General features: G+C 36.4%; 1 protein-coding gene across 1 annotated transcript; it reads left to right on the forward strand.

The window, feature by feature from the left end:
* Positions 1 to 704: 704 nt before the first annotated feature.
* LOC105346358 (uncharacterized) lies at positions 705 to 6765 on the forward strand. The gene is made up of 3 exons (XM_066078683.1): positions 705 to 972; positions 4793 to 4803; positions 5850 to 6765. The coding sequence occupies exons 1-3, from the start codon at positions 856 to 858 to the stop codon at positions 6514 to 6516; spliced, it is 795 nt and encodes a 264-aa protein (XP_065934755.1). The 5' UTR covers positions 705 to 855; the 3' UTR covers positions 6517 to 6765.
* The last annotated feature ends 6798 nt before the right edge of the window (positions 6766 to 13563 follow it).

Genomic DNA, 13563 nt, shown 5'->3' on the forward strand with positions numbered 1-13563 from the left:
TAAAATTGCGTCGACTTGTTCCCAAATGTAACGTACCTTGAAAAATGTTCAATATGCCTAATTTGTTCAAATAGCGTTGCTCACTGGTTTAAGAATAGTAATTAAGTCCACGATGTATTAGATGCTTCAAGCACTGCCTCGGTGAATGTATGAGACGAAGAAATCAATTCATATCAATAAACTTAATAAGATAATACATGTTAAAAACTAGATAGATAATGGTATATTTTATATCTCTATAAAGTAAAAAAACAATTATGTTATTGAAATCGACCGTACTCGGTTATACGTTTTCAGTTCCGTTTCCGGTCCGCCATGTTCTCTAATGCACCCTATACATGTACATGTATGAGTGATTGATGATCAAAGTACTGTGAAGCTATCATTTTCATTCAATTTCAACTGTTTCTGTTTTAATACTTTTGATTTTTGTGTCTACGTACAAAAAAATAATAACCAAATTAGGCCAACGAATAGCCTCATGATATTTTGAAAAAGACACCAAGTATGAGTTTAACATTTGAAATACTTATTTATATTTGGTCTGTGAACAGCGAGTAAAATGTCACAACACAGAAAAACTATTCTGTTAACACAAGGAGCAAATAATGACCGCCGTCTGTCGGCAATAATTGGAAACTTCCGCCACTTGTGACGATCTGCTGGGGTTTCCCTTGGCCGACTCTAGAGCCCCCGTCATAGTAAATACAATGTACCAGTAACAGCCGCTCTACACTCCAACCTCAGACAGCAGTGGCAGCACACCCCCAGCTACTGTTGAACTGATTGCACACAACATGCTGGACAGATTTGTGAGCGGACTGGTAGCCATCAGTCTGGTGATTTCGTGCTGTCATGGAGACGATGAGTGTTCAGGAGGTCGTGGTCCCCATGTGCCGGGGGTTGGTCGGCTACACACACACCCGTCTCCCCAATAGATTCGGTCACGTGACCCAGTCGGAGGTTATACCGGTGAGTATAAAAAATAAAAATAAAACCTTGAGATTAAAGAGAACTAGTGATATACTAAATAAATGCACATAAATTGTTCATAATATTATATTATCTTCGTATTTGTGTAAGCTATTATTTTGACTAAAATTATGTATATTGTAAATATGTGAATATGTACACAAGGGATTTACCCAACTGCTGCACGTCCATATACATGTCACGTGGATTGTTTTTTGCTATATTATGTAATCTTCCCTATGGGACGTTCTCTCTAATAATTGCAAAGTTGTATTCCCGTTGTATTCCCGTTTTATTCCCGTTGTATTCCCGTTGGGTCCAAAATCGAGGATAAATTTCTCTATCTTTACTTTAAACTAGGTAACATAGAAATCCGAGGGTACACCGTGTATATCAGGCATTTAGCATCGTTTTTGAAAGTGGGAGGGGGGGGGGGGGGGACTCATCCAAAAAATCTTGAAAAGCAAAAGAAAAACCCCTTAATTTCCAAAATCCGGAAAATCCTAATCATGGAAGGGGGGCAGCAAGTATTCATTTAACTTCAGTTCCACTGCTCGTTTCCTTATTTTTAATTCAATTTTTTACATAGTCCCATAATAGGGGGGGGGGGGGGGACTCCATATTCATTCAAATTTTTGTATATAGATTTAAGAAAAATCTTTGCTGCGCAAAAAAGTGGGGGGGGGGGCTGCCCAGCCCCCCCCCCCCCCCGATGCTGGGACTTCTGTCCTTTCTGATATATTTCATGTTATCAAATCAAATATACAAGACTACTTTAAAGTAGTCATGTTGTATTTTTGATTTGATAAAATTAAATATATCAGAAAGGACACTTCGCTCAGTCATTGTAAAGGGTGGGGGGGGGGGGGGGGGTGCTAAAACGCGGAACGGAAAACGGACTAGAACGGAAAACGGATAAAATACACTGATGCTTATCGCTTAAATATTATAAAGATTGGACACAAACTATTAACTTTGTATCATTTATTAAATTTTAAGAATGATTATTATCAAAAGCTGATTAATATTTTATATCATTCTTACAAATGTTTATCAACTAGATCATTGCATTCGATTTGCTTAATAAAGTACGATACGGAAAAATGAAATGTTCACACATTGTGATTAAATAAGATATTATAATATCTTTTTAATTATTTTCCTTTTGTAATGTTGTTGCAATAATAGTGTGGGGCAGTTGTTTGAAGCTTTTGCAATAGGTTGGGTTTTTCGTGACTTCCAAACTTGCTTGGGATTTTAAACGTATTCAAAAAAATTCAAACCTGATGTACTCTCATCCACATTGAATTCTTAGTAATCTATACTATTTCAAAGATTTAATAACATTTTTAGCATTATTGATTTAAAAAACGTGACCGACGAACACAATTCACTATCATTGTTACGACGTTTTGCTGCTACATCTGTTCGAGAACTTATTCGTCTCGCTATTTAAAGATTAATAATCGAAAACAGAATCATGCATTTTATTGGATCACGAATTCTCTTGATGTCCTGCAAAGTCTCTTTTTTCTAAAATCGGCATCTTAGGTCACTTATTCCCAGTATTTTAGGTCACTTTTCCCCAGTATTTTAGGTCACTTATTCCCAGTATTTTAGGATGACAGTTTAGGTCACTTATTCCCAGTATTTTAGGTCACTTATTCCCAGTATTTTAGGATGACAGTTTCTTTACGGTTACCTGCGTGATTGTACATTCCTGTAACATAATCCGAATAAGGAGCTGAATATATTGTATATTTTGCTAAACTGGGACTAGTGGTCAAAGCCTGTAATGTTAATTTTGAGACAAGTTGCTGTCCTTTAAAAAAAGGACTACAATACGTGGACCATGTGCATGTGTTTCCAACGAAAACGCGGGCTAGAGCTTTAAGATTATCAACGTTTCCACCGACGCTAGCCCCCTACTTTTATAACCACTAAATTTGTACGTTGGATTACGTATGTGTATAGCCCTGACATTTTATCTCAGAATTTAAAGGGTTCATACTTCTAAAATAATTATGATCTATCTATTAATGAAGTCTGCATGTATAGTATCAGGCATTCGGCGAATCTACTATCTGCGCACACATTACAATTCGCACTACTTGTTTACTATGCAGTGACAGCTTTGTTTAAATTGATTTCATATTTTGATGCATTTTTCTTGAGATTTAAACTTTTATACAGTGACATAAGTATTCATTCACACTTAAATGCTTAAATATTTTTAATTGGGAAGGATCTAGCTTCGCCTACTATAAAAGTAAAGTTAAGTTACATGTGTATACGGAAAACAACAAAACGTTGCAAATTATGCTATATCAGCCTATTTGATGCATGTTGTAGTTTCGGCATTACATTAACTTATTTCATAATACTGACATTTCATATCACATGCCGATTATTTCTTTAAAAGGAATACTTTGTTTCTGTTTTGACTACTGTTTACCGTGAACTTTATAATAGTACAGCGCCTTTGAACTTATGAGTGCATATGGTATGGAATCCCGATCGCGATTCAGATAAACTTGTGCTATCCTGGTTCCCTGAGCTACCTAATACGCACAGGAACCAGGATAGCTATGGTGTCAGGATAGGGCCATTTGCGTTAGCGCGACATCGCGTTCAGATAAACGAGACATCGCGCTAACACACAACACGCCGTAGCGCTAACGCAACTTTGCACAACATGCCATCGCGCTAACACACAACACACTATCGCGCTAACACAAAACACGCCGTCGCGCTAACACAACTTTGCACAACACGTCGTCCCGCTAACAAAACTTTGCACAACACGCCGTCGCGCTAACGCAACTTTGCAAGTTTCACAGTCTAGTAGGAAGTCGTGTCCGGAAATATTAGACTGTGCATGCTGAAAATTGTAGGCCAGCATGCAAGCATGGATGAAAAATAAATAAAATGTACTTTGAAATACATGTATTATTTTCAATTATTATCAATACATATGAATAGAAATATAGTCTGTTGTGTGTTAGCGCGACGGCGTGTTGTGCAAAGTTGTGTTAGCGCGACGGCGTGTTTTGTGTTAGCGCGACGGCGTGTTGTGCAAAGTTGCGTTAGCGCGACGGCGTGTTGTGTGTTAGCGCGACGGCGTGTTGTGCAAAGTTGCGTTAGCGCGACGGCGTGTTACGTGTTAGCGCGACGGCGTGTTGTGCAAAGTTGCGTTAGCGCGACGGCGTGTTGTGTGTTAGCGCGATGTCTCGTTTATCTGAACGCGATGTCGAGCTAACGCAAATGGCCCTATCCGGACACCATAGATAGCTCATGCGCAGGCTGAATTTTCCCCATAGCATCCGGTGTAACCTCGCTTATATATTTTCTGCGTGGACCTCAGGGTCCACGCAAAAATCATAACTTTTTCTAATGAAATAAACTTGAATATGGATAACAGTTTTAACAATGTTAAAAAATTGGATAACGTATATCGTTTAGCTTGTTTAACACATCTATCAAGTCAATAACATTATGTAACATTTTCCGTATTCCATACCGTTCCGCTTTCCATTCCGTTTTCCTTTCCGCGTTTTAGCGACACCCATTGTAATCTAGGATAACTGATCCTGCAGAAACAGGATATTCGGCGTAAAAACACAGCACTTTAATTTAATTTCATCTTCATCATTGGTGTATATGTATAAGCAATATCGGGACGTCGCTTAATCAAATTACATGCAATATTGAAATTCACACTTAATGCGTGATATTAAATCAATAACAGAGCCAAGCTTTAGCTTTGTACAATAAACATAAGTAGATTCTTTTTTTTAATTTTTTGGTTTTGCTTGTTCAGATTTTGGATAAGTTTGCCGCTCCCCCTTGCCACTATGCATTTAAGCGTCAACACTTGGTCGCCACTAGTACATGTATATCCTGAGATGACCCCTGGTTACCACTAGTTTATCCTGAGATGACCCCTGGTCACCGCCGGTATGTCCCGAGATGATTTCTAAATTTCAAACACTGAGTCTGACCCCATTACGAGCCATCTCCTCCTCTAATGAAGATGCGGTCAGCCCGAAGAAAGAAAAAAAGGAGAAACAGACAAGAGCATGCATGAACGTTACACCAGCACTACGACGGTGCACTGTGCGTGAGGCCTAAAGAATGTGTTTAGGGTAACCTACAAAAATGTCCCGATCCTACCATTTTTAGATGTCTGTTTTTTTTCATATTATTTCCATTAAAAACACCGTTTTTAGATATGACCTACCTAACCTAATTTTTTCATCAGTGTTTCCCTAAACACACATTTTTTTCTAAGGCCTAACTGCATTAGCATTACTGCGGGGTAATGTACGTTACACAAGTATTACCACCAGGTACTGTATGACACATTAGCATTACCGCATTGTACTGTACATTAATTTCTCAAGCATTACCGCATTGTACTGTACATTAATTTCTCAAGCATTACCGCCGTGTACTGTATGTTACACCAGTATTACCGCCGTGTAGTGTATGTTACACCAGCATTACTGCCGTGTACTGGTGTATTAACAACATTTGGGCGATTGCTAAAGTCTATGCACTTCTAAACATTATGAGTGTATGTATTATGCATGAGCGTATAGAGTAAGGTTTGTGTGAAAAATCTTTTTTTTTATAATTTAACATTGTTCACCCCCGCCCCTGGTATACAAACCATTCTCTCTCTCTCTCTCTCTCTCTCTCTCTCTCTCTCTCTCTCTCTCTCTCTCTCTCTCTCTCTCTCTCTCTCTCTCTCTCACATTAATTTTTTTCCCGACAAGTTAATTATATTCACCATTAATGCTGTTCTTCCATATTAACCACTCCCTACTGGCTTTTCCATTGTTTTCAATAGCTTAATAAATTTGATTTTTTTCCAGGGCCATCGAGCGATACTGGCCGTTCATGGACAGCGACTGTCACAAGAACTTCCGGTTAACTGTATGCGGAACATTTCTCCCAAAATGCTCTACAGGAAGTAACGCCATTGTACTCCCATGCCGCGAGACTTGTTTCAGTGCCAAACGAGGCTGTAGCCAAAAGTTGAAACAGGGAGGAACAAAATGGCCGAACAGACAGCTTAAATGTAATCGCTTCCGACGAAAGAGGCAGGGCTCTTGCCTTAAAGCAGTGCCTAACCACATGGCGCCGGCGCCTCTGCGCTACGCCTACTGTGAACAAAATACGTTCAGTGCATGCGCTAATCTCTCTCTTCAGATTCGAACATTACCAAACATGTTTCTTCAGAGTGACGAACGAATTATTCAACTGGAAATGAATCAGTACGAAGCCTTGTTACAATCGCGTTGTCATGACAACTTAGCATTTCTGTTGTGTGGTGTTTTTGCGCCATTTTGTCCCAATGACCAGCAGCCCTTCGTTCTGCCTTGTCGTGAGACTTGTGAAGAAGTTGAAATGGCATGTGCAGAGGAGTTCCAAAGGTTGTACCGCGGTCTCCCATGGCCAGCAAAATTACAGTGCCATCGATATCCCTCAGGATCTTCCCAACAAGCGTGTGCGACACCGAATGACGCTGCGATTGCATAATATGACTAAGAGTAATCTGATTTGATGTCTTCTGTGGAGACTATATATTCTTACATGTTCTAATAATAATATTCTATGATTACATGTATGATGTTGTTTGGATGTAAAATAATAAAGATAATAATCTAATTTATCGCACTAAGATGGACTACTAAAATGTTTTATCTAAGTCGAAATAACACAATTTCTGTGCCTCAAAAATTGCACACCTGACATATAAGAATTAAATTAAAAACGCTTACACTCTTATGACTGTTTTTTTTTTAAATTCTTTTTACGTCGGATCAAAGTAAGTCAATGATTAATCTAGTCATTGACAAGCGCAAGATTGATAGACGCCCAACAAAAGTTATACAGTAGATAGCAAAAGATTGATAGACGCCCAACAAAAGTAATACAGTACATAGCAAAAGATTGATAGACGCCAAACAAAAGTAATACAGTACATAGCAAAAGATTGATAGACGCCCAACAAAAGTAATACAGTACATAGCAAAAGATTGATAGACGCCCAACAAAAGTTATACAGTACATAGCAAAAGATTGATAGACGTCCAACAAAAGTAATATAGTACTTAGCAAAAGATTGATAGACGCCCAACAAAAGTTATACAGTACAAAGCAAAAAATTGATAGACGCCCAACAAAAGTAATACAGTACATAGCAAAAGATTGATAGACGCCCAACAAAAGTAATACAGTACTTAGCAAAAGATTGATAGACGCCCAAAAAAGTAATACAGTACTTAGCAAAAGATTGATAGACGCCCAACAAAAGTAATACAGTACATAGCAAAAGATTAATAGACGCCCGACAAAAGTTATACAGTACATAGCAAAAAATTGATAGACGCCCAACAAAAGTGATACAGTATATAATTCAAGTTTGATAGACGCCCAACAAAAGTAATACAGTATATAATTCAAGTTTGACAGACGCCAAAGAAAAGTAATACAGCATATAGCACAAGTTTGATAGACGCCCAACAAAAGTAGTACTATTATATAACACAAGATTGATAGACGCCCAACAAAAGTAATACAGTACATAGCAAAAGATTGATAGACGCACAACAAAAGTAATACTATTATATAACACAAGATTGATAGACGCCCAACAAAAGTAATACAGTACATAGCAAAAGATTGATAGACGCCCAACAAAAGTTATACAGTACATAGCAAAAGATTGATAGACGCCCAACAAAAGTAATACAGAACATAGCAAAAGACTGATAGACGCCCAACAAAAGTTATACAGTATATAATTAAAGTTTGATAGACGCCCCACAAAAGTAATACAGTACATAGCAAAAGTTTGATAGACGCCCAACAAAAGTAATACAGTACATAGCAAAAGATTGATAGACGCCCAACAAAAGTTATACAGTATATAGCAAAAGATTAATAGACGCCCGACAATAGTTATACAGTACATAGCAAAAAATTGATAGACGCCCAACAAAAGTAATACAGTATATAATTCAAGTTTGATAGACGCCCAACAAAAGTAATACAGTATATAATTCAAGTTAGACAGACGCCAAAGAAAAGTAATACATCATATAGCACAAGTTTGATAGACGCCCAACAAAAGTAGTACTATTATATAACACAAGATTGATAGACGCCCAACAAAAGTAATACAGTAGATAGCAAAAGATTGATAGACGCCGAACCAAAGTTATAGAGTATATAGCAAAAGATTAATAGACGCCCAACAAAAGTAATACAGTACATAGCAAAAGATTGATAGACGCCCAACAAAAGTAATACAGTATATAGCAAAAGATTAATAGACGCCCGACAACAGTAATACAGTACTTAGCAAAAGATTGATAGACGCCCACCAAAAGTTATACAGTACATAGCAAAAAATTGATAGACGCCCAACAAAAGTAATACAGTACATAGCAAAAGATTGATAGACGCCCAACAAAAGTTATACAGTACATAGCAAAAGATTGATAGACGTCCAACAAAAGTAATACAGTACTTAGCAAAAGATTGATAGACGCCCACCAAAAGTTATACAGTACATAGCAAAAAATTGATAGACGCCCACCAAAAGTTATACAGTACATAGCAAAAGTTTGATAGACGCCCAACAAAAGTAATACAGTACTTAGCAAAAGATTGATAGACGCCCAACAAAAGTAATACAGTACTTAGCAAAAAATTGATAGACGCCCAACAAAAGTAATACAGTACATAGCAAAAGATTAATAGACGCCCGACAAAAGTTATACAGTACATAGCAAAAAATTGATAGACGCCCAACAAAAGTAATACAGTATATAATTCAAGTTTGATAGACGCCCAACAAAAGTAATACAGTATATAATTCAAGTTTGACAGACGCCAAAGAAAAGTAATACAGCATATAGCACAAGTTTGATAGACGCCCAACAAAAGTAGTACTATTATATAACACAAGATTGATAGACGCCCAACAAAAGTAATACAGTGCATAGCAAAAGATTGATAGACGCACAACAAAAGTAATACTATTATATAACACAAGATTGATAGACGCCCAACAAAAGTAATACAGTACATAGCAAAAGATTGATAGACGCCCAACAAAAGTTATACAGTACATAGCAAAAGATTGATAGACGCCCAACAAAAGTAATACAGAACATAGCAAAAGACTGATAGACGCCCAACAAAAGTTATACAGTATATAATTAAAGTTTGATAGACGCCCCACAAAAGTAATACAGTACATAGCAAAAGTTTGATAGACGCCCAACAAAAGTAATACAGTACATAGCAAAAGATTGATAGACGCCCAACAAAAGTTATACAGTATATAGCAAAAGATTAATAGACGCCCGACAAAAGTTATACAGTACATAGCAAATAATTGATAGACGCCCAACAAAAGTAATACAGTTTATAATTCAAGTTTGATAGACGCCCAACAAAAGTAATACAGTATATAATTCAAGTTTGACAGACGCCAAAGAAAAGTAATACAGCATATAGCACAAGTTTGATAGACGCCCAACAAAAGTAGTACTATTATATAACACAAGATTGATAGACGCCCAACAAAAGTAATACAGTAGATAGCAAAAGATTGATAGACGCCGAACCAAAGTTATAGAGTATATAGCAAAAGATTGATAGACGCCCAACAAAAGTAATACAGTACATAGCAAAAGATTGATAGACGCCCAACAAAAGTAATACAGTATATAGCAAAAGATTAATAGACGCCCGACAAAAGATATACAGTACATAGCAAAAAATTGATAGACGCCCAACAAAAGTAATACAGTATATAATTCAAGTTTGACAGACGCCAAAGAAAAGTAATACAGCATATAGCACAAGTTTGATAGACGCCCAACAAAAGTAGTACTATTATATAACACAAAATTGATAGACGCCCAACAAAAGTAATACAGTACATAGCAAAAGATTGATAGACTCCCAACAAAAGTTATACAGTATATAATTAAAGTTAAATAGACGCCCAACAAAAGTAATACAGTACATAGCAAAAGTTTGATAGACGCCCAACAAAAGTAATACAGTACATAGCAAAAGATTGATAGACGCCCAACAAAAGTAATACAGTACTTAGCAAAAGATTGATAGACGCCCAACAAAAGTAATACAGTACTTAGCAAAAGATTGATAGACGCCCAACAAAAGTAATACAGTACATAGCAAAAGATAAATAGACGCCCGACAAAAGTTATACAGTACATAGCAAAAAATTGATAGACGCCCAACAAAAGTAATACAGTATATAATTCAAGTTTGATAGACGCCCAACAAAAGTAATACAGTATATAATTCAAGTTTGACAGACGCCAAAGAAAAGTAATACAGCATATAGCACAAGTTTGATAGACGCCCAACAAAAGTAGTACTATTATATAACACAAGATTGATAGACGCCCAACAAAAGTAATACAGTACATAGCAAAAGATTGATAGACGCACAACAAAAGTAATACTATTATATAACACAAGATTGATAGACGCCCAACAAAAGTAATACAGTACATAGCAAAAGATTGATAGACGCCCAACAAAAGTTATACAGTACATAGCAAAAGATTGATAGACGCCCAACAAAAGTAATACAGAACATAGCAAAAGACTGATAGACGCCCAACAAAAGTTATACAGTATATAATTAAAGTTTGATAGACGCCCCACAAAAGTAATACAGTACATAGCAAAAGTTTGATAGACGCCCAACAAAAGTAATACAGTACATAGCAAAAGATTGATAGACGCCCAACAAAAGTTATACAGTATATAGCAAAAGATTAATAGACGCCCGACAATAGTTATACAGTACATAGCAAAAAATTGATAGACGCCCAACAAAAGTAATACAGTATATAATTCAAGTTTGATAGACGCCCAACAAAAGTAATACAGTATATAATTCAAGTTAGACAGACGCCAAAGAAAAGTAATACATCATATAGCACAAGTTTGATAGACGCCCAACAAAAGTAGTACTATTATATAACACAAGATTGATAGACGCCCAACAAAAGTAATACAGTAGATAGCAAAAGATTGATAGACGCCGAACCAAAGTTATAGAGTATATAGCAAAAGATTAATAGACGCCCAACAAAAGTAATACAGTACATAGCAAAAGATTGATAGACGCCCAACAAAAGTAATACAGTATATAGCAAAAGATTAATAGACGCCCGACAACAGTAATACAGTACTTAGCAAAAGATTGATAGACGCCCACCAAAAGTTATACAGTACATAGCAAAAAATTGATAGACGCCCAACAAAAGTAATACAGTACATAGCAAAAGATTGATAGACGCCCAACAAAAGTTATACAGTACATAGCAAAAGATTGATAGACGTCCAACAAAAGTAATACAGTACTTAGCAAAAGATTGATAGACGCCCACCAAAAGTTATACAGTACATAGCAAAAAATTGATAGACGCCCACCAAAAGTTATACAGTACATAGCAAAAGTTTGATAGACGCCCAACAAAAGTAATACAGTACTTAGCAAAAGATTGATAGACGCCCAACAAAAGTAATACAGTACTTAGCAAAAAATTGATAGACGCCCAACAAAAGTAATACAGTACATAGCAAAAGATTAATAGACGCCCGACAAAAGTTATACAGTACATAGCAAAAAATTGATAGACGCCCAACAAAAGTAATACAGTATATAATTCAAGTTTGATAGACGCCCAACAAAAGTAATACAGTATATAATTCAAGTTTGACAGACGCCAAAGAAAAGTAATACAGCATATAGCACAAGTTTGATAGACGCCCAACAAAAGTAGTACTATTATATAACACAAGATTGATAGACGCCCAACAAAAGTAATACAGTACATAGCAAAAGATTGATAGACGCACAACAAAAGTAATACTATTATATAACACAAGATTGATAGACGCCCAACAAAAGTAATACAGTACATAGCAAAAGATTGATAGACGCCCAACAAAAGTTATACAGTACATAGCAAAAGATTGATAGACGCCCAACAAAAGTAATACAGAACATAGCAAAAGACTGATAGACGCCCAACAAAAGTTATACAGTATATAATTAAAGTTTGATAGACGCCCCACAAAAGTAATACAGTACATAGCAAAAGTTTGATAGACGCCCAACAAAAGTAATACAGTACATAGCAAAAGATTGATAGACGCCCAACAAAAGTTATACAGTATATAGCAAAAGATTAATAGACGCCCGACAAAAGTTATACAGTACATAGCAAAAAATTGATAGACGCCCAACAAAAGTAATACAGTTTATAATTCAAGTTTGATAGACGCCCAACAAAAGTAATACAGTAGATAGCAAAAGATTGATAGACGCCGAACCAAAGTTATAGAGTATATAGCAAAAGATTGATAGACGCCCAACAAAAGTAATACAGTACATAGCAAAAGATTGATAGACGCCCAACAAAAGTAATACAGTATATAGCAAAAGATTAATAGACGCCCGACAAAAGATATACAGTACATAGCAAAAAATTGATAGACGCCCAACAAAAGTAATACAGTATATAATTCAAGTTTGACAGACGCCAAAGAAAAGTAATACAGCATATAGCACAAGTTTGATAGACGCCCAACAAAAGTAGTACTATTATATAACACAAGATTGATAGACGCCCAACAAAAGTAATACAGTACATAGCAAAAGATTGATAGACTCCCAACAAAAGTTATACAGTATATAATTAAAGTTAAATAGACGCCCAACAAAAGTAATACAGTACATAGCAAAAGTTTGATAGACGCCCAACAAAAGTAATACAGTACATAGCAAAAGATTGATAGACGCCCAACAAAAGTTATACAGTACATAGCAAAAGATTGAAAGACGCCCAACAAAAGTAATACAGTACATAGCAAAAGTTTGATAGACGCCCAACAAAAGTAATACAGTACATAGCAAAAGATTGATAGACGCCCAACAAAAGTAATACAGTACATAGCAAAAGATTGATAGACGCCCAACAAAAGTAATACAGTATATAGCAAAAGTTTGAAAGACGCCCAACAAAAGTAATACAGTACATAGCACAAGTTTGATATATGCCCAACAAAACTAATACAGTATATAATTTAAGTTAGATAGACGCCCAACAAAACTAATAATGTATACACGGTTGTTTTTACTTCGTGTAATTTTCGCCCCTCTACAATTGCCCTTATTGAATTCGCCAAGACACAGTTGTGTTTAAAGAGAAATAATTGAAGACACCGGAATTCGCCCAGTCTTAAATTCGCTCGCTGACAACGAAGGCGAGTAGAGCGAAAATAAGACCGGAGTGAATATTCCACTGTATCCAGTATAGAGGTCCAAAAAGGTCGGTCTTGGCTCCATCGTCACCAGCTTCCCTTAGATCAATACCCAGCCTCAAGTCTGAGTATTGACCTCAAGTCTGAGTATTGACCTCAAGTCTGAGTATTGACCTCAAATCTGAGTATTGACCTCAAGTCTGAGTATTGACCTCAAGTCTGTGTATTGACCTCAAATCTGAGTATTGACCTCAAGTC

Source organism: Magallana gigas, chromosome 1 (assembly GCF_963853765.1).
Source record: "Magallana gigas chromosome 1, xbMagGiga1.1, whole genome shotgun sequence".
NCBI lineage: Eukaryota > Metazoa > Mollusca > Bivalvia > Ostreida > Ostreidae > Magallana > Magallana gigas.

Coding starts and splice junctions, on each gene's coding strand:
- LOC105346358 (XM_066078683.1), top strand. CDS start 856: ATGGAGACGATGAGTGTTCAGGAGGTCGTGGTCCCCATGTGCCGGGGG.